At 38.8% G+C, this 21,842-nt stretch overlaps 1 protein-coding gene across 1 annotated transcript in view; it reads right to left on the bottom strand.

Moving 5' to 3' along the window:
- The window catches only part of IBTK (inhibitor of Bruton tyrosine kinase), a 244,926-nt gene that overhangs the window by 11,113 nt on the left and 211,971 nt on the right, over positions 1-21,842 (bottom strand). The window contains exons 25-27 of the mRNA XM_053710478.1: positions 20,855-21,007; positions 11,411-11,560; positions 741-873 (exon numbers count right to left, since the gene is read on the bottom strand). Of these exons, the coding sequence (XP_053566453.1) occupies positions 741-873; positions 11,411-11,560; positions 20,855-21,007 (436 nt within the window). The remainder of the gene's footprint in view (positions 1-740; positions 874-11,410; positions 11,561-20,854; positions 21,008-21,842) is intronic.

Raw genomic sequence — 21,842 nt, forward strand, 5'->3', positions numbered from 1 at the left:
TGTAGGATCTCTATGCACTTTATTATAATCTCCAAAAAACAAACATTGATTTCACTGGTTCTTACAGTAGCAGACCTCATACTATGACAATTGGTGTGCTAGTTATGTTTGTAGCCTATTAAAAAATATGTGAATTGTTTTAATTAAATTTAGTGAACAGGCTTTACATGTTTTTAAACTCAAGGAAGTTTTTTTTTTTTTAATTACTATAATAACCCATCATATCTAGTGAATTTATACTCCCACACGAGATATCTTTTACGGCTCATCATTTTTTGGCTGGTTCTTAAGTCTTTGAACAGATATTTAAACAGAGCCCTGACATTTCTAATCTCTAACATGTGTGACTGCCTGATTAAAAATTAAGCTAAATATAATAAGGAAATGCAGATATTACAGTTATGATAACTTTATTTATAAGCCTATACACTACATTTACACTAAATGCAATAGAATAAAGAGCTCTCATTTATATGAGAAGAAATCCTAAATTATGGACAGTAAGTCTTCTTACTATCAACAGCATTGTTTTGTGCAAGCCAGTGCTCTAGCATTATGGCGTCAGTGTGGCAAAACTACATAATGAAGGAGCACTCTATTAGCAAGCTAATGCCAACCACTCTATTCACAAGACCAAGTAAAAGGATAACACTACATCCCACTCATTCTATTATACAAGCCCCAGTTATTTACCTGTAAAAGAAAAGTTAGACTGCTCTAAACCTTACAAAACACATTACCTGGATAAGTGCTAATGGTTTGTCTCTGCTCCTGATAAGAGCAGCTTCCTGTTTCTTTTCCTCCTCCACAATTGTTGTAAAAGTGACAGGAGCCGCTGATGGGGATGTTTTGTCTGATGCCACAAGCCAAGGGCTACAATGAATTAAATATTAATAGAACACATTTACTATTATGATTTAATAGATACAACCTTACTATAAAAATGTACATCACTCTCCATTTCTTTCTTTCTTTTTTTATATACCCAGGGGTACGTAGAATTTAGGCTTCTGAGGTTGCAATACTATTTATCCACTGAACACTCATTGTGTATTGTGCACGTTTACCTCTGAATCATTCTACTAAAGGTTCATTTCATTTATATGCTAATTCAGTACCATGCCCCACACACACAACTGTTATGAATTGTATTGTAATCTAGAAAGACAGGAACACCATAACATGAAAAATAGATTAAAGGGACAGTTTACCCAAAAAAATGTATCTCCTTTAATTTGTTCCCAATCTTCAATTTTACCTGCTGCAGTGTATTAAATTGTTTACTAATAGCTCGTTAGCCTTTATATCTGCGTGTGTTCCCTGTAAATATATATACACATATTATCACACACACATACAAACACACAGACACATATATATATATATATTTAAAATTTGCTGCCCATCGCTGCCGTATCTGACCGCATGAGAATGAGGCTCCCATTGGAGCCTATGGAAGCGGACTCTTGTGAGTGCAATACTTCCATGCAATGCAAACTCGAGGTCGCATTCACATTGCATCTCACTTGTTATACCAGCGCACATTTGCGTGCGCTGGTATTACTCAGTTGATCGCTTTTGGGTAAGCAATATTTTGCGCTTAGCTCATAATCTTGCCCTTAGCCTGTAGTATCCCTACCTATACTGAAAGTTTCTACAACTAATTATAGGCTATAGAAAAGTTGTGTAAACATAAACACAGCAAGCAGAAGAAAATACACTCCCAGTAGAAAGTGGAAGATATAAAACTCTAAAATGTTCATTTTCTATTGTTCTTACTAAGCATTGTACAGAGACAGAGTTAAGAAAGGAAAGCATTTAAATGATAAGATAACGAGATCTGATCACACTGCAAGTTGAGCCTATTTTGATGGGCTGTGGTTTTAAAGAGCAAATACAGCTAGCTCATTTACAGAAAGAATCATAAATGAGTAATTTCTCATACATTTTATACTCTGCAACTGGTATAACAAGTCACTGGGAACACATTAAAGGGACACTATACCCAAACATTTTCTTTCATGATTAAGGTAGAGAATATAATTTTAAACAACATTCCAATTTACTTCTATTACCTAATTTGCTTCATTCTTTAGATATACTGTAATGAAGAAATAGCGATGCACACGGTGAACCAATCACAGGAGGCATCTATGTGCAGCTACCAATCAGCAGCTACTAAGCATATCTAGATATGATTTTCAGCAAAGAATATCAAGAGAATGAAGCAAAATAGATAATAGAAGTAAATTAGAAAGTTGTTTATAATTGTATGCTCTTTCTAAATCATGAAAGAAAAAATTTGGGTTTCATGTCCCTTTAAGGGGAAACCAATTTTGCAGTACACTTTCCCTATTATCCTGCTTTTCTGTGGCCCACCACATTATGACTTAGCTGTCCAGAAGACTATATATGATTTAATAGAAACAATAAAATGTTCAGCATAATAAATCAATCCTAATAGATACAAACATAGAACAAACTCCTGCAAATGTTTTATAGATAAATATTGTAGAGCTGTAACAGTATGCGCTAAACCAAAATTCAAAAATTCAAATATACAGATATGTTTGTATAATACACTAAGTAACAGGGATTGGAAAACATATTATATCATTTTATTCACACTGTATGGTTGGCCAACCAGTTAGATTTGTTTTAAGAATCAATTTCTATTGTTTTAAATTTTATTGTATGTATTTATCATTCTAAAAATAAATAGATCTAATTGAATCCAACTACATAGTAAGACTATCTTTCCTTATTGGGTAATTAAGTACAAGCGCTTAAGAGTCTCATCCAATCCAGACTAAACCTATTTACACCAAATAAATAAATTAAGAAGGGTGAAAAAATGAAGAGGCAAGTAAGAAATGAAGCAGCTCACTGAGGATTATACATTGAGCAGAGCAGTTACGTTAGGTTGATTGGCATCTAGAATTATTACCCCTTTGTTGGAAAAAATGTCACAGTAATTATGATAATTTTGTAACTAGAAAAGGGCATCATCAGAGAACATTATTAATGAATTGCAAATTTACAAATGACCCTGTTTTGTAATGTTTGCTTATGAGAAGAATGAAAGACAATAGATGAAATCATGCAAGATATCAGATATGAAACTCTTGTTTTGAGAAATAAAGTCAACATGCAATAGTGCAGTAACTGCTGATTACAGTTACATATGTTAACTTGTAAATTGTGCTATAAATAACCTAAATGCTAATGTGTTTTAGGATGTGTGGAACTTGGTTAAAAAGAAAAGCTTTTCACTAACCAAGTCAATGACAAGGACAAAGCGCAATACTGCTGTCAATAAGTGGCTGTATCACACTAGCCAAGCGCAATACTGCCGTCAATAAGTGGCTGTATCACACTAGCCAAGCGCAATACTGCCGTCAATAAGTGGCTGTATCACACTAGCCAAGCGCAATACTGCCGTCAATAAGTGGCTGTATCACACTAGCCAAGCGCAATACTGCGTCAATAAGTGGCTGTATCACACTAGCCAAGCGCAATGCTGCCGTCAATAAGTGGCTGTATCACACTAGCCAAGCACAATGCTGCCGTCAATAAGTGGCTGTATCACACTAGCCAAGTGCAATACTGCGTCAATAAGTGGCTGTATCACACTAGCCAAGCGCAATACTGCCGTCAATAAGTGCCTGTATCACACTAGCCAAGCGCAATACTTCCGTCAATAAGTGCCTGTATCACACTAGCCAAGCGCAATACTTCCGTCAATAAGTGGCTGTATCACACTAGCCAAGCGCAATACTGCCGTCAATAAGTGCCTGTATCACACTAGCCAAGCGCAATACTTCCGTCAATAAGTGGCTGTATCACACTAGCCAAGTGCAATACTGCCGTCAAAAAGTGGCTGTATCACACTAGCCAAGCGCAATACTGCCGTCAATAAGTGGCTGTATCACACTAGCCAAGTGCAATACTGCCGTCAATAAGTGGCTGTATCACACTAGCCAAGTGCAATACTGCCGTCAATAAGTGGCTGTATCACACTAGCCAAGTGCAATACTGCCGTCAATAAGTGGCTGTATCACACTAGCCAAGCGCAATACTGCCGTCAATAAGTGCCTGTATCACACTAGCCAAGCGCAATACTTCCGTCAATAAGTGCCTGTATCACACTAGCCAAGCGCAATACTTCCGTCAATAAGTGGCTGTATCACACTAGCCAAGCGCAATACTGCCGTCAATAAGTGCCTGTATCACACTAGCCAAGCGCAATACTTCCGTCAATAAGTGGCTGTATCACACTAGCCAAGCGCAATACTTCCGTCAATAAGTGGCTGTATCACACTAGCCAAGTGCAATACTGCGTCAATAAGTGGCTGTATCACACTAGCCAAGCGCAATGCTGCCGTCAATAAGTGGCTGTATCACACTAGCCAAGCACAATGCTGCCGTCAATAAGTGGCTGTATCACACTAGCCAAGTGCAATACTGCGTCAATAAGTGGCTGTATCACACTAGCCAAGCGCAATACTGCCGTCAATAAGTGCCTGTATCACACTAGCCAAGCGCAATACTTCCGTCAATAAGTGCCTGTATCACACTAGCCAAGCGCAATACTTCCGTCAATAAGTGGCTGTATCACACTAGCCAAGCGCAATACTGCCGTCAATAAGTGCCTGTATCACACTAGCCAAGCGCAATACTTCCGTCAATAAGTGGCTGTATCACACTAGCCAAGTGCAATACTGCCGTCAATAAGTGGCTGTATCACACTAGCCAAGCGCAATACTGCCGTCAATAAGTGGCTGTATCACACTAGCCAAGTGCAATACTGCCGTCAATAAGTGGCTGTATCACACTAGCCAAGTGCAATACTGCCGTCAATAAGTGGCTGTATCACACTAGCCAAGTGCAATACTGCCGTCAATAAGTGGCTGTATCACACTAGCCAAGCGCAATACTGCCGTCAATAAGTGCCTGTATCACACTAGCCAAGCGCAATACTTCCGTCAATAAGTGCCTGTATCACACTAGCCAAGCGCAATACTTCCGTCAATAAGTGGCTGTATCACACTAGCCAAGCGCAATACTGCCGTCAATAAGTGCCTGTATCACACTAGCCAAGCGCAATACTTCCGTCAATAAGTGGCTGTATCACACTAGCCAAGCGCAATACTTCCGTCAATAAGTGGCTGTATCACACTAGCCAAGTGCAATACTGCCGTCAAAAAGTGGCTGTATCACACTAGCCAAGCGCAATACTGCCGTCAATAAGTGGCTGTATCACACTAGCCAAGTGCAATACTGCCGTCAATAAGTGGCTGTATCACACTAGCCAAGTGCAATACTGCCGTCAATAAGTGGCTGTATCACACTAGCCAAGTGCAATACTGCCGACAATAAGTGGCTGTATCACACTAGCCAAGCGCAATACTGCCGTCAATAAGTGGCTGTATCACACTAGCCAGTACACCATATGGACGCGTAAGCCTGGCAACTGGTTGCTACAGAAAGAAAAAAAAAAAAGAGTTCCTGCAAATGTGTGCTTCAGGCTCTACTTCCTATAGACAGTTTAAGAGCACGTGCAACAGAATGGAAGTGAATCATTCAACTTAAAGCAGCGATTTAGGTCCCTTCCTGCTCCAGATTCCATGTTCTAGAATGTATAAGCACACATTTTTATTTCTTCATACATTCTAAGTTATACATGTTTGCCATTCCAAGCCTTTTTTTAATATATATTTTAATATATTTTAATACAAATATTCTGACTACAGAAAAAAATGGTTTGCTTAGAAACAGTGCCCCCTAGCAAGGATAAAAGAAACATTATGCATCAGTCAAATAGAATTACAATGACACACATTATTGCAAATACTCATTCATCCATTCAGCTATTTATTGCAACTTCCATTTATATCACAGAGCCCTTCACTGAATTTTACTTTTTTCTGCAAAGAGCAACAGCACACTCTAGTGACCAATTAAACAAAGCAAGGTACTTTGAGTAAGGAAAAAAGGAAAATAAATTTAAAGGGACACTAAACCCAAAATTTTCTTTCATGATTCAGATAGATCATGCAATTTTAAGCAACTTTCTAATTTACTCCTATTATTAAAATTTCTATCTTTATTTGAAAAATAAGGCATCTAAGCTAAGGAGCCAGCCAATTGTTGGTTCAGACCCTGGACAGCACTTGTTTAATGGTGGATGAATTTATCCACTAATCAGCAAGAAAAACCCAGGTTGTGAACCAAATATGGGCCGGCTTCTAAACTTATATTCTTGCTTTTCAAATATAGATATCAAGAGAATTAAGAAAAATTGATAATAGGAGTAAATTAGAAAGTTGCTTAAAATTGCATGCTCTATCTGAATCATGAAAGAAAAAAATTGGGTTCAGTATCCTTTTAAGTGTGGCATGTACTAAACAAACATCATATTACTTATTATTATATACATAGTTGGAAATGGTCAGGCTCCCCTTCTCTCTTCTTAAAGGCATCAGTTACAAATCTAGCTCATCAAAATTCTATCTTGAAAAAGAAAAAAAAAGAATTGCCGACAACAGTGTCTCCAGAACTAGGCATTGTATGCACCACACATATAGAGACCTAGTAAGCCTTTGTATACTATTGTTTTACATTGTAGTATCAACCTTGTATCATCACATAGTGCATTGATTTACCTTATACAGTACAGTATATGTGGTGGTGAGGGGAGGAGGACCATGGGTTTAGTAACACATGAATGTACATGTGGGGAGAAAAACAAATTACGCCTGAGGAGGAGAAATCTGAAAGGCTTTGATTCGTTGCAAACAGCATTTGAAGCAAGCAAATGAAATACTTTCTAAAGGAAACACCAAGTAGTCACCTTGTATGATAGAGCAGAGATGTTAAGAGCCAATAAACTAGAACTGAAAGAGAAGAATCCTGAAAACTGAAATGCTGCTCTCATCTACTCCATCCTTAAACTGGTGTCCGGCCTTGTATTGTTATAACTAGTCTTCCCTGAAAAAAAAGACTAAATTTATGCTAACCCAATAAATTAATTCCTTTCATGATGGTGAAAGTCCACTAGATCATCACATGTGGGGTTATACTTCCTTTTAATGAGGAGGAGGCAACAAAAAAAAAACTACATTCCAGAGCTTTACTCCACTCTACTCTCAGGAATCCCCTGCCATACTTAGTTATACATATTGCCAAGTAGGAATGAACGGCAAAATAATAAAAGGAAAATAGCAAAGCGGGGCTAATAATGTGCAAAACAAATCCCGCCACCAGCTGTATATACAATAACTGGGGTGGGGCTTGTGGACCAGCATGAAAGATATGTATTTATCAAGTTATAGTTTTCTTTCATAAGAGTCCACAAAACCATAACAGCCAATACCCAAGCAGTGCAGCAGTCCAAAAGACCAGCATGAGATAGGTATACAGGTAGGTAGGCATATTTCCGATTAGGCACGACAGCCTTTGCTGTGGCATAAACATCAAAATGGTTGAATTTGTCAAACATGTGCAAGGAAGGCCAAGAACTAGCCACAATACGTTCAGGAATAGTGTTCACTCTATCATCATCAAGGTTGTGAAGTAAAACGCTTAGAATTCTTCAAAGAAGGAACCTCAATCTTCTGATTTATAGTATCAGTAGATACTACCTTAGTAAGAAAGGAATAACTAGTTTGCAAAACAGCTTTATGAAAGGAACCTCAATCTTCTGATTGATAGTATCTGTAGATACTACCTTAGTAAGAAAGGAATAACTAGTTCACAAAACAGCTTTATGATTAGTCAAGGTGCCTTATCGGGTAGAGCCAAATGCTTAAACACCTGTTTAGCCAACGTAAAAAGAATATTCTAAGACAAAGGTCTTACCCAAGCATGAGTTCAAACAGAGAAACCTGAAGACCCCTCTAAGTCAAACTGAGTTGCAAAGATAAGTCTCTGGAAGAATAAGAGGCTTGAGCTATATCAGCTGCCTGAAAAAGGACTGAATATCAGGAAGTTTAACAATAATTTTGTGATAGAGAACATATAGGGCAGAAATCTGATCCTTAATCTGTTCCTGGCTGAACCATTTTCACCCCACTGTGAGAGTTTTTTTTTTGTTAGTTGTTTGGTACCAAAAAATACCAGTCTCTTGGTATCTTTCATTGAAGAGTAAACATAGGTAAGCTCATAAGAGCTCAGGAGTGTGCACGTGTCTTTAGTACTCTATGGCAGCAGTGTTATGCAACGTTATTTGTAGCTTTGTTATACAATGTTGCAAAACACTGCTGCCATAGAGTACTAAAGACGTGTCACGCTCTTGAGCTCTTATTAGCCTACCTAGTTTTACACTTCAATGAAAGATACCAAAAGAACAAATCAAATTTGTTAACAGAAGTAAATTGGAATGTTGTTTAAAATTGCATGCTCATGAAAGTTTAATTTTGACTTTACAGTCCCTTTATATTAGACAATGCTCCTTTAGACACAAAAGTCCAAGACAATGTATCCAAAAAGACCAGGAGTGTATTGAATGTTTGTACTGCCGTAGGTACTAGTAAATCTGCTGCCTCAATGATTTTAGCTTATAGTTGCCTTACATATTTCTCACAGCCAGAGGCCAGAGTCACATTGATAGGTCACGTATACCCATCCAGGCAACCAGAAATCACTATTATTATTACTATTTAATTAATACTATTGTTTATTCATTTTTGTTGCCCTTAGCCTAGATGTCCTCAGATCCAAACTCCAAAGAAGCACCTTTTTGTAGCCTGACTGAATATTAGGTCCTAATAAAAATATGGGGAACCATAACCTACAGGGAAGAGTGGTCACCTTTGGCTTTAACAAAGCTAAGGCAGCACTAATACATTAAAATAGAAATAAACAGTTCTAACACACAAGGTATGGTATACATTGGGTAAAAGCCAAAATATATACCTAACTCAAAGAGCCTAGAAGCACCTAAAAAAATATATGACAGCATAATCTAAAATTAGCCTTCCAAAGCCTGCATTTAATTCTGGTCAACTGTGGGGCCTAAAATGCATGTAGCCATTAGAAGATAATGCTCATGTCACCAATGCACTACAGCAAGAGTCTGAGTTGCCGCTAGCATAAATCATGGGTAAGAGTTAGAGAAACATTTTTTGAAGCATTTCAATATAGAGTATATATTTAAGGCAAGTCAATAATATGTCAAACATTTTGAGGCTGTTAATACTAAACCATGTTTTTCCTAAACAAGGTTGCATTATTCTGGCAATGTGGTTTCTCTACATCAGTATACTCAAGAGCACCAGTGTACTACTGGGAGCTAGTTGCTGATTGGTCGCTGCACATATATGCCTCTTGTCATTGGCTCACCTGATGATTTCAGCTAGTCACCTGTAATGCATTGCTGCTTTTTCAACAAAGGATAACAAGATAATGAAGCACATTTGATAATATTACATTGGACAGTTATTTACAATTGTTATTAACAGTGGAGGCTCCTCCCATTGGGTGACAGCCTGGGAGGGTGGGGTTACACTTGTGTGCTATTACAACTCCAGACTACTACTATATACACCGTTCCTGCTAATTAAAAAATTACGCACAGCAATTGGTCAGACTTTTTTGCTCATTTGTAAACAAATCATTTGTGCCCCTTGTATGGATTAATTATTAATAAATTCAGCATTTTTATTGATCACTTTTTGGAACTGTACCGGGCCTTTGTGCTCAATATTTGGGATCGGGCGCTGAATAACATACTCAGCCAGTCCACGATGTCATCAACACAGGGACTGTTTGTTTGCATCTACAGCGCTGCACAAGCATAGAGCACCAGCACAGCAACTACTCTCTACCTGTGTGTTCCCACTTCCCAGCTATTCAGCGCCAATGAGGAGTGAATATGTTATTGATCCTCCTGGAAAAGTTCATTAAGCAGATAAGCGGCATGCTGGGGATACTTGGAGCTGGGGATACTTGGAGCTGTGGGACATAGCAGTGTCCGGCTCTGAAGACACTGTGAGGATGGTGAGTCCTGTTTAATACCGAGTTTCCTGGGTACAAGTTTGTCACTTTTTTTTTTAAAAATTGAAGGAGAAGGTTGGATGATGCTGAGGCCACCTATGAATCCTGTACCAGGACTTATCTCACTAGTTGCAACCTATACTTGTGATAATACGGTAGGAACAGGTTATACTGTAGCCCTCCACAATTTTTGCTTTGTGAATTTGAGTCTTTTCCTGCGCTGTATAAACTTGTCCATAAGTTTGTACGTGACTATGCACCCCATGTATCTTTAGTGTAGGCTGTTTGATTTTTCTTTATTGCATTTTTAATTATAGGGCAATTAAAATGAAAGTATCTGTGTATGTGAGTTTATCTGTGTGTGTGTGTGCATGTGTCAAAAAGATTGTGTAACTGTGTGTGAAAGAGTTTCTGTAACTGTGTGTGCTTACCGATGTGTGTGTATCTGTGTGCGTCTGAGTTTGTGTATATGTGTGCAAGAGTGTTTATCTGTGTGAGAGTGTATATATGTGTGTGTGTGTGAGAGACAGAGATAATTTATTCATTGGAAATTAACCTAGTTAATTCCCTAGTTCTCTTTTAAAATATTTTTTAAAGAGCAGTGGGGCTAGTGTATAACGGTTCAAATATGTGGAGCCATCTGAGGGGCGGGGATTTATTCAAGGGATGGGGTCAAGCGCCACACAATCTTCAAAATTCCTCAGCGACCACTGAAATTGTATGCTCTATCTGAATCATAAAATAAAAGTTTGGGTTTCATGGCCCTTTAACTTCTGGAAAGTGTATACATAGAGGCAGGACAGAGTAAACAATATTCATTAATGATTAAATATTATTGTATTTTTCCTGCTTGGTTTTCTATCAATGAAGAAGTTCAAACATATTAAAATTAATGAGATTAATGAGTTTAAAGAGGCATTATATGAATTTTTCCATAAAATGTTTAATAAGGAAAATAAAACAATATCACTATATACATTGCCTGCTTTTGCTGAAAAATACAGTTGAAAAGTGCTTGTTCCATTCACTCCAGAGAGGTTAGAATATCTTAATCATACACAGAAAGTAAGTTACTTAAATAAGTTAAAAATTTGAGAGCTTGCAACATTCTACTCATGGACTGGTAGGATCAGAGCACAGGCTAATTTATACCCATCCCTGATTGGCCACAGCAATGGAGACTAGGATCATAGATTCCAGCTAAACCTTATCATTTTGTTAGCAAAATTACCAAATGTAAAATAATTTTAAACCATTTTTTGCAGTGTGTTGCTTATTTGCTGATGTATACTATGAATTGTATGCCCCTTTATAAGTTTAACTTCAACATCCATATAGTGTTAATGATCCATATGCATTTCATAGGCCACTCAAATAATTTGTAACACTAAGGACTTGAACGTAATGATCTTACCTTGCTTGCTTCAGAGGTTCTGGTTCCTCATGTTGAATAGTGCTTTTGACATTACTGTCCACAAAGTTAATCAAAGTGCCAGACTTCTCATCTTCATGTAAGAGATCACGAAAAGACTTCTGCTCTCCAGCATGTTGATTTGAAGGATACCTAGGGAAAAAAGTACAAAAACAGTCAATATTTGTTGCATATAACATGCATCTGCTGAGTTATCAACTCAAAGGCAAGTATGCTGAGCACTGCAATTCACTGTGGACATCACGTGACCAAGATGCACACTATAAAACATAGTGGTGCATTATTTTTGTTTTTGTTAAATAAATGTATGTACTTTAGCCTCAAATTTTGCTCTGTCACAAGACAATAATGAAACGATAAGTATAGCATACTGAATTATTATTATCCTTAAAAATATTTACTGCCTAATGTATTTTCTTTACAGAGCATGATTCATTATGAATGAGTTGGTCATGTTTTTGGTTTATGGTGGCAACATATAAAGACCAAAAAATCAGATCAGACATAAGACATATAAAAGGAGGATGAGTCTGAGGTAGATTTCCTATGATATCGCAATTTTCAATTATAGGATGAGAAAAACACAGTGTATTTCACAGAATTATTGAAGATGCCTCATTGCCAACTATCTAATAAATTTGGCCCATTATAAATCCATTTGGCACAAGAAGCAGCTATCAGTCTCTTTGCTGAAGCAACATGGATGTTTTAAAAGATATTTTACCACATCATGTATACGTGGAGGAGTCATATACCTATGATTACAACACCATTCTGAAAATAAGAACAACCTTGAAAAACTAGAAAGGAAATGCAAACAAAAATACCATACTCTGAGCACACCATTGTATAGTCTTGACAGCCAACAACGTCGAAGACAGCTTATAGTTTAGAAGGTTGATATAAGATGTGCAGGCTGATATAAGGTCTACAGAAAAAAAGTAGGCTGTAAGGAAGAATGGAATGACTGAAAACAGAATGAAGACTTTCCAGACCTTCAGAGAATGTTAGAACATAAGGTTGAAAAGCTATTTTCTACTGAAGAAGAACTGAAAGAGTAGAGACCTGAACTTTCATTGTACTGAATACATATTATCTTGGAGAAACAAATATCTGCAAAATGAATATGAAAGCCAAGCAGGAATTCTTTATTTCCTTTAATTTAGCCAAAATGGCTTAAACACGCCGATAAGCCTTAACTGTTATGGGTTTATGTGAATAAAAATAAGATGGAAATCGCCTTGGCAGAAAATGCCATATGTGTACAATATCTATGCAGTGATGTTTCATTTGCATACAGAGAGAAACTTGAAAAACTGCATTTCTCCTAAAAGAACACGTTTACGCACAGAAAACAAAACGCCATAAATCAGCTGCCTAAATTCTTGCAATGCAACTTGAAAATTACAAGCAGGAGACACTCTATACCCTAACAAGTCCAGTGAACAAGAAGAAAACCAATGACAAAGAAGAGTCAAGATGTACATTTTAAATAGTTTAAACGGGTTCCTGGCAGGCTTTTCTGTGACTGAAGAACTGGCTTCTACTCTGAGCGTAGTATTTTTGTAGAAATATTCCCTGTAGCTCTGAAGTCAGTGCCTCTATGAAGTTATAGCTATACGATTTTAAAACATACCTAACCTACTGGACACCAAAAAAAACTTCAAAAAAATATATTTGTTTATGGAGCTCATCCTACTACATCTAAAATCTGACATTCAACAGACACCAAAAATGTATTTGTCTAGTCGTCACTGCAATCAAAAGCTTTAGCAATTCACCTAAGATGACTTAGTTTTGCTTAACTAGGCTCATAGGAATGTACTTCTGAGTTTCAATGAGGAAAAAAATAAAAGGTTTTTCTTGGAACACAAAGTCTGTGTTATTCTTTGTCCTTACTCATCTATTTAAAAAAGAAAAAAAAAAGCTGCCAAAAATATTCCCACCCTTTTGGCAAATGACAATGCCAGTAATGCTGCTTGATTTCCATTGCTAATATTTCACTGTAAAAGATTTCACTGTATGAGCGGCTTTTAACATGTGAATGGAAACTAAAAATATTGCCAAAATAATGTATTGAATGTTAATGCACCTGAAACATACAAAAGAAATTGCTGAGTATATAAAAATACACTTTGGCTTCAGTCACCGACAGAAAAAACAGAACCAATGCTATTTTAGAAAAAGTTAAATAGTTATTTGACACAAAAGCTCATTCAAATGTTTTCTTATAAATATAAACTGTTGTTAAATGCGGTATCGTTACACTGCCAAAATATTATTTTAAACAGGTGTGCTTCCCCAAGTTTGGTCTCTTTTCAGTGCATTGAGAAAAAAAGCATTAATTCAATGTTATGGAGTGATACTTTACTTACAGATTTTAGCAGTGTACAAAGGATTATCTAAAACAATGTTCTTTCAAGTTGCATTGTGGAACATGTTACAAGGTAAAGGAAAAATGAAAAATATTAAAAATGTGTTAAAAACAAAATTTATGCTTACCTGATAAATTCCTTTCTCCTGTAGTGTGGTCAGTCCACGGGTCATCATTACTTCTGGGATATTAACACCTCCCCAACAGGAAGTGCAAGAGGATCACCCAGCAGAGCTGCTATATAGCTCCTCCCCTCTACGTCACACCCAGTCATTCGACCGAGAACCAACGAGAAAGGAGAAGCCAAAGGGTGCAGTGGTGACTGGAGTATAATTTAAAAATTTAGACCTGCCATAAAAACAGGGCGGGCCATGGACTGACCACACTACAGGAGAAAGGAATTTATCAGGTAAGCATAAATTTTGTTTTCTCCTGTTAAGTGTGGTCAGTCCACGGGTCATCATTACTTCTGGGATACCAATACCAAAGCTAAAGTACACGGATGACGGGAGGGACAGGCAGGCTCTTTATACGGAAGGAACCACTGCCTGAAGAACCTTTCTCCCAAAAACAGCCTCCGAAGAAGCAAAAGTGTCAAATTTGTAAAATTTGGAAAAAGTATGAAGAGAAGACCAAGTTGCAGCCTTGCAAATCTGTTCAACAGAAGCCTCATTCTTAAAGGCCCAAGTGGAAGCCACAGCTCTAGTAGAATGAGCTGTAATTCTTTCAGGAGGCTGCTGTCCAGCAGTCTCATAGGCTAAACGTATTATGCTACGCAGCCAAAAGGATAGAGAGGTAGCAGATGCTTTTTGACCTCTCCTCTGTCCAGAATAAACGACAAACAGGGAAGAAGTTTGGCGAAAATCTTTAGTTGCCTGTAAATAAAATTTCAGGGCACGGACTACATCTAGATTGTGTAGGAGATGTTCCTTCTTCGAAGAAGGATTAGGACACAAAGATGGAACAACAATCTCTTGATTGATATTCCTGTTATTGACCACCTTAGGTAAGAACCCAGGTTTAGTACGCAGAACTACCTTGTCTGAATGAAAAATCAGATAAGGAGAATCACAATGTAAGGCAGATAACTCAGAGACTCTTCGAGCCGAGGAAATAGCCATTAAAAACAGAACTTTCCAAGATAACAATTTGATATCAATGGAATGAAGGGGTTCAAACAGAACACCCTGTAAAACATTAAGAACTAAGTTCAAACTCCATGGTGGAGCAACAGTTTTAAACACAGGCTTAATCCTGGCCAAAGCCTGACAAAAAGCCTGAACGTCTGGAACCTCTGACAGACGTTTGTGTAAAAGAATGGACAGAGCTGAAATCTGTCCCTTTAAGGAACTAGCGGATAAACCCTTTTCTAAACCTTCTTGTAGAAAAGACAATATCCTAGGAATCCTAACCTTACTCCATGAGTAACCTTTGGATTCGCACCAATATAAGTATTTACGCCATATTTTATGGTAAATCTTTCTGGTAACAGGCTTCCTAGCCTGTATTAAGGTATCAATTACTGACTCAGAAAAACCACGTTTTGATAAAATCAAGCGTTCAATTTCCAAGCAGTCAGCTTCAGAGAAATTAGATTTTGGTGTTTGAAGGGACCCTGGATCAGAAGGTCCTGTCTCAGAGGCAGAGACCAAGGTGGACAGGATGACATGTCCACTAGATCTGCATACCAAGTCCTGCGTGGCCACGCAGGCGCTATTAGAATCACCGATGCTCTCTCCTGTTTGATTCTGGTAATCAATCGAGGAAGCATCGGGAAGGGCGGAAACACATAAGCCATCCCGAAAGTCCAAGGTGCTGTCAAGGCATCTATTAGGACCGCTCCCGGATCCCTGGATCTGGACCCGTAACAAGGAAGCTTGGTGTTCTGTCGAGACGCCATGAGATCTATCTCTGGTTTGCCCCAACGTCGAAGTATTTGGGCAAAGACCTCCGGATGAAGTTCCCACTCCCCCGGATGAAAAGTCTGACGACTTAGGAAATCCGCCTCCCAGTTCTCCACTCCCGGGATGTGGATTGCTGACAGGTGGCAAGAGTGAGACTCTGCCCAGTGAATTATCTTTGATACTTCCATCATCGCTAGGGAGCTTCTTGTCCCTCCTTGATGGTTGATGTAAGCTACAGTCGTGATGTTGTCCGACTGAAACCTGATGAACCCCCGAGTTGTTAACTGGGGCCAAGCCAGAAGGGCATTGAGAACTGCTTTCAATTCCAGAATGTTTATTGGCAGGAGACTCTCCTCCTAAGTCCATGATCTCTGAGCCTTCAGAGAATTCCAGACAGCGCCCCAACCTAGTAGGCTGGCGTCTGTTGTTACGATTGTCCAATCTGGCCTGCTGAATGGCATCCCCCTGGACAGATGTGGCCGAGAAAGCCACCATAGAAGAGAATTTCTGGTCTCTTGATCCAGATTCAGAGTAGGGGACAAATCTGAGTAATCCCCATTCCACTGTCTTAGCATGCACAATTGCAGCGGTCTGAGATGTAAGCGTGCAAAGGGTACTATGTCCATTGCCGCTACCATTAAGACGATCACCTCCATGCATTGAGCCACTGACGGGTGTTGAATGGAATGAAGGACACGGCATGCATTTTGAAGCTTTGTTAACCTGTCTTCTGTCAGGTAGATCTTCATTTCTACAGAATCTATCAGAGTCCCCAAGAAGGGAACTCTTGTGAGTGGAAAGAGAGAACTCTTCTTTTCGTTCACCTTCCATCCATGCGACCTTAGAAATGCCAGTACTAACTCTTTATGAGACTTGGCAGTTTGAAAGCTTGAAGCTTGTATCAGAATGTCGTCTAGGTACGGAGCTACCGAAATTCCTCGCGGTCTTAGTACCGCCAGAAGAGCACCCAGAACCTTTGTGAAGATTCTTGGAGCCGTAGCCAATCCAAATGGAAGAGCTACAAACTGGTAATGCCTGTCTAGGAAGGCAAACCTTAGATACCGGTAATGATCTTTGTGAATCGGTATGTGAAGGTAAGCATCCTTTAAATCCACTGTGGTCATGTACTGACCCTTTTGGATCATGGGTAGGATTGTCCGAATAGTTTCCATTTTGAACGATGGAACTCTTAGGAATTTGTTTAGGATCTTTAAATCCAAGATTGGCCTGAAGGTTCCCTCTTTTTTGGGAACCACAAACAGATTTGAGTAAAACCCCTGTCCATGTTCCGACCGCGGAACCGGATGGATCACTCCCATTAGTAAAAGATCTTGTACACAGCGTAAAAACGCCTCTTTCTTTATTTGGTTTGTTGACAACCTTGACAGATGAAATCTCCCTTTTGGGGGAGAGGATTTGAAGTCCAGAAGATATCCCTGAGATATGATCTCTAACGCCCAGGGATCCTGGACATCTCTTGCCCAAGCCTGGGCGAAGAGCGAAAGTCTGCCCCCCACTAGATCCGTTCCCGGATCGGGGGCCCTCGATTCATGCTGTCTTAGGGGCAGCAGCAGGTTTTCTGGCCTGCTTGCCCTTGTTCCAGGACTGGTTAGGTCTCCAGCCTTGTCTGTAGCGAGCAACAGCTCCTTCCTGTTTTGGAGCAGATGAAGTTGATGCTGCTCCTGTCTTGAAATTACAAAAGGAACGAAAATTAGACTGTCTAGCCTTAGGTTTGGCTCTGTCTTGAGGCAGGGCATGGCCTTTACCTCCTGTAATGTCAGCGATAATCTCTTTCAAACCGGGCCCGAATAAGGTCTGCCCTTTGAAAGGTATGTTAAGTAATTTAGATTTAGAAGTAACGTCAGCTGACCAGGATTTTAGCCACAGTGCTCTGCGTGCCTGAATGGCGAATCCGGAATTTTTAGCCGTAAGTTTTGTTAAATGTACTACGGCATCTGAAACAAATGAATTTGCTAGCTTAAGTGTTTTAAGCTTGCTTGAAATCTCATCTATAGATATTGAGTCAAGAGTCTCTTCCAGGGACTCGGACCAAAAAGCGGCCGCGGCCGAGACAGACGCAATACATGCAAGGGGTTGCAAAATAAAACCTTGTTGAACAAACATTTTCTTCAGGTAACCCTCTAATTTTTTATCCATAGGATCTGAAAAGGCACAGCTATCCTCCACCGGGATAGTGGTACGCTTAGCCAGAGTAGAAACCGCTCCCTCCACCTTAGGGACCGTCTGCCATAAGTCCCGTGTGGTGGCGTCTATTGGAAACATTTTTCTAAACACAGGAGGGGGGGAAAAGGGTACACCGGGCCTATCCCACTCCTTAGTAATTATCTCTGTAAGCCTCTTAGGTATAGGAAATACGTCAGTACTCGCCGGTACCGCATAGTATCTATCCAGCCTACATAATTTCTCTGGGATTGCAACGGTGTTACAATCATTCAGAGCTGCTAATACCTCCCCTAACAGTACACGGAGGTTTTCGAGTTTAAACTTAAAATTAGAAATGTCTGAATCCATTCTATTGGGATCAGAACCGTCACCTGCAGATTGAAGCTCTCCGTCCTCATGTTCTGCATACTGTGACGCAGTATCAGACATGGCCCTATTATTAACAGCGCACTCTGTTCTCACCCCAGAGTGATCACGCTTACCTCTAAGTTCTGGTAATTTAGACAAAACTTCAGTCATAACATTATCCATATCCTGTAAGGTGATTTGTAATGGCCGCCCTGATGTACTCGGCGCTACAATATCACGCACCTCCCGAGCGGGAGATGCAGGTACTGACACGTGAGGCGAGTTAGACGGCATAACTCTCCCCTCGTTGTTTGGTGAATGATGTTCAATTTGTACAGATTGACTTTTATTTAAAGTAGCATCAATGCAATTAGTACATAAATTTCTATTGGGCTCCACTTTGGCTTTAGCACATATAGCACAGAGATATTCCTCTGAGTCAGACATGTTTAACACACTAGCAAATAAACTAGCAACTTGGAAATACTTTTCAAAGCAATTTACAAATAATATGAAAAACGTACTGTGCCTTTAAGAAGCACAGAAAAAAGTTATGACAGTTGAGTAATAATAAACCGGAGTAACTATAACATCAAATTCTTTCCGGTAAAACACAATTTTAGCAAAGGATTGCCCCCATTAGCAATGGATAACTAACCCTGAATAGCAGAAAAAATGTACAGAATATAAACGTTTTTTATCACAGTCAAAGCACAATCTCACAGGTCTGCTGTGAGTGATTACCTCCCTCAAACTAACTTTTGAAGACCCCTGAGCTCTGTAGAGACGAACCGGATCATGCAGGGAAGGAAACAGACTTGTGACTGAATTTTCTGATGCGTAGCAAAAGCGCCAAAATAGGCCCCTCCCCCTCACACACAACAGTGAGGGAGATCAGTAAACTGTCTCAAATTAAATAAAACGACCGCCAAGTGGAAAAAACAGTGCCCAAAACAATTTTTCACCCAGTACCTCAGATAATTAAACGATTTTAACATGCCAGCAAAAACGTTTAACATCAAATAAATGAAATGTCATTAGAAAGCCTGTTGCTAGTCGTTCCCACTGCAAATTAGGCTAAAGTCTTATGCATACAGTATTATCCCAGTGAAGTGCCATTCCCCAGAATACTGAAGTGTAAATATACATACATGACAGCCTGATACCAGTTGCTACTACTGCATTTAAGGCTGAGCTTACATTATATCAGTATGGCAGTATTTTCTAGTCAATTCCATTCTCAGAAAATAATATGCTGCTACATACCTCTTTGCAGGTTAACCTGCCCACTGTCCCCTGATCTGAAGTTTACCTCACTCCTCAGATGGCCGAGAACAGCAAGATGATTTTAACTACGCCGGCTAAAATCATACAAACACTCAGGTAGATTCTTCTTCAAATTCTACCTGAGAAGGAACAACAGACTCCGGTGCTGTTTTAAAATAACAAACTTTTGATTGAAGGTATAAAACTAAGTATAATCACCACAGTCCTCTCACACATCCTATCTATTAGTTGGGTGCAAGAGAATGACTGGGTGTGACGTAGAGGGGAGGAGCTATATAGCAGCTCTGCTGGGTGATCCTCTTGCACTTCCTGTTGGGGAGGTGTTAATATCCCAGAAGTAATGATGACCCGTGGACTGACCACACTTAACAGGAGAAATCATTTTTACTCAAAGTTTAAAATTAGACCCCCTTAATTATCGAGTTCAGGTGTTTCAGCAACATTCATTGTTAACAAGTGCATTAAATCTAGCACATACAGTAGAAATTACATCTTCACAGCTACTTTCAACCTGGTTCTGTCATGGGATGCCACCTTTGCCCCAAGTCAGTTTGTGAAATTTTTGCCCTACTAGATATATCCCGGTCAACTGTAAGTGCTATTGTTGTGACGTGGAAGCATCTAGGAGGAACAACAGCCCTGCCACAAAGTGGTAGATCACAACTCTCACAGATCGGGGCTGCCGAGTCCTGATGCGCCTATCGTCTGTTGCATCACTAACTACACAGTTCCAAACTGTCTCTGGAACCAACATTAGCATAAAATCTTATCCAATCTTGAGATAGGATTCCATCGCTGATCAGTTATGCACAATCCCAACATTAACATGCGCAATGCAAGCGTCAACTGGAGTGTTGTAAAGCACACCGCCACTGGACTCTCTGGAGTGATAGATCACGCTTTACTATATGGCAGTCTGATGGAAGAATCTGGGTGTGGTGGATGCCAAGAAAACGCTACATACAGTAATACTTAGTGCCTAGTGTAAAGTTTGGTGGAGAAGGAACAATGGTCTGCAATATGGAGGCCCACCTGGAAACACTTGACAAATATAACAGACATAAGATATGGGTCCTTGGTTTAAACACGAACTGAAGTAAATGGAAAGAGTCCAAAGACTTTGAGACATTCTGCCTACCCCTGCAAAAGACTATTGGTCCATTGAGTCTGCAAAATATCACTTAGTATAAGAAAACTGATTGTTAGGGAGTGAAAATCTGCATTTCTTATTTCTGTGCATACAGTTTATAACCTAAAATGCATTACCCATGAGAATAAACAATCCAAAGTAGATATTTACACATATTTAGATCTTAACATTATAATTACCATGTTTTTGGTGTGCTTTTGATGCACATGGCTAGTGAAGCCTCCTTAGATGGTGTATTGTCACTGCTGGTACTACTCTCCTTAGAGGACATTGCCAACATTTTCCTCTGCTTCTGAGACAGCTTTGTTCCATGAATAGTGGGTTTTGATCCCCTAAGGGTAAGGAAAAAGGGAGTTAGCCTTCAGGACAAGGAGATAATATAAATATGTGTTTGCTAAATTCACATATATGAATGACAAAAGCATATAGCAAGGTCGTGTAGCAATAACTTTCATCTGACTGACAATGTTTTTTATTTTCATCATTTCTCTTAATATACATTTAAAATATCCGCAAATAACACAGGGAGAAATCATGTTTAAAAAAGCAAAAAACATTTAATTTCTGAGGAAAAATATAGTTATTGGAAAGTGCACTTTCAAGTCTATTAAATTGACCATTTTGTCTAACTTGTTTGTTTCACTAATTCATGCTAGAACTGTACTTTGATTTACAGCTTATTTCAACAAAATCCTTCAAAGATAAAGTATGAAACGGCAAATAAGAATATTATAAACAATATATTTTATGGGAAAGGGGTAAATAACACAGCCATACCATAATTTTACCATCAGGATAAATACATCTTTTAATGGGGCACTTGCTAAATGATGCACCCATTTCAAAAAATATTTTCAATGCATTTTGGATTATTTATTTTTATTGGTCCATTTACCATTTACATTTCATGCTATCATAAAATGTGCTGAGCTTCTACCAATTGATATGGCAACATTTGAAGAGGCTAGTAAGGGAAGGGATATCAAGGCTACGGTTAATGGTGCAACAGAAAGGAAAATTAAATATTTATGAAATAAAACATTTCAGGAAAACTTTTATATTTAAGTGTCAATAAAAAGAAACATTTGAATATGCAACAAGTTTCTATTTCCCTAATGAGAAGAATAATGGTCTCTATATTAAAGTAGTGTCACATGACTTGTTAAC

Source organism: Bombina bombina, chromosome 4 (genome assembly GCF_027579735.1).
Source record: "Bombina bombina isolate aBomBom1 chromosome 4, aBomBom1.pri, whole genome shotgun sequence".
Lineage (NCBI taxonomy): Eukaryota > Metazoa > Chordata > Amphibia > Anura > Bombinatoridae > Bombina > Bombina bombina.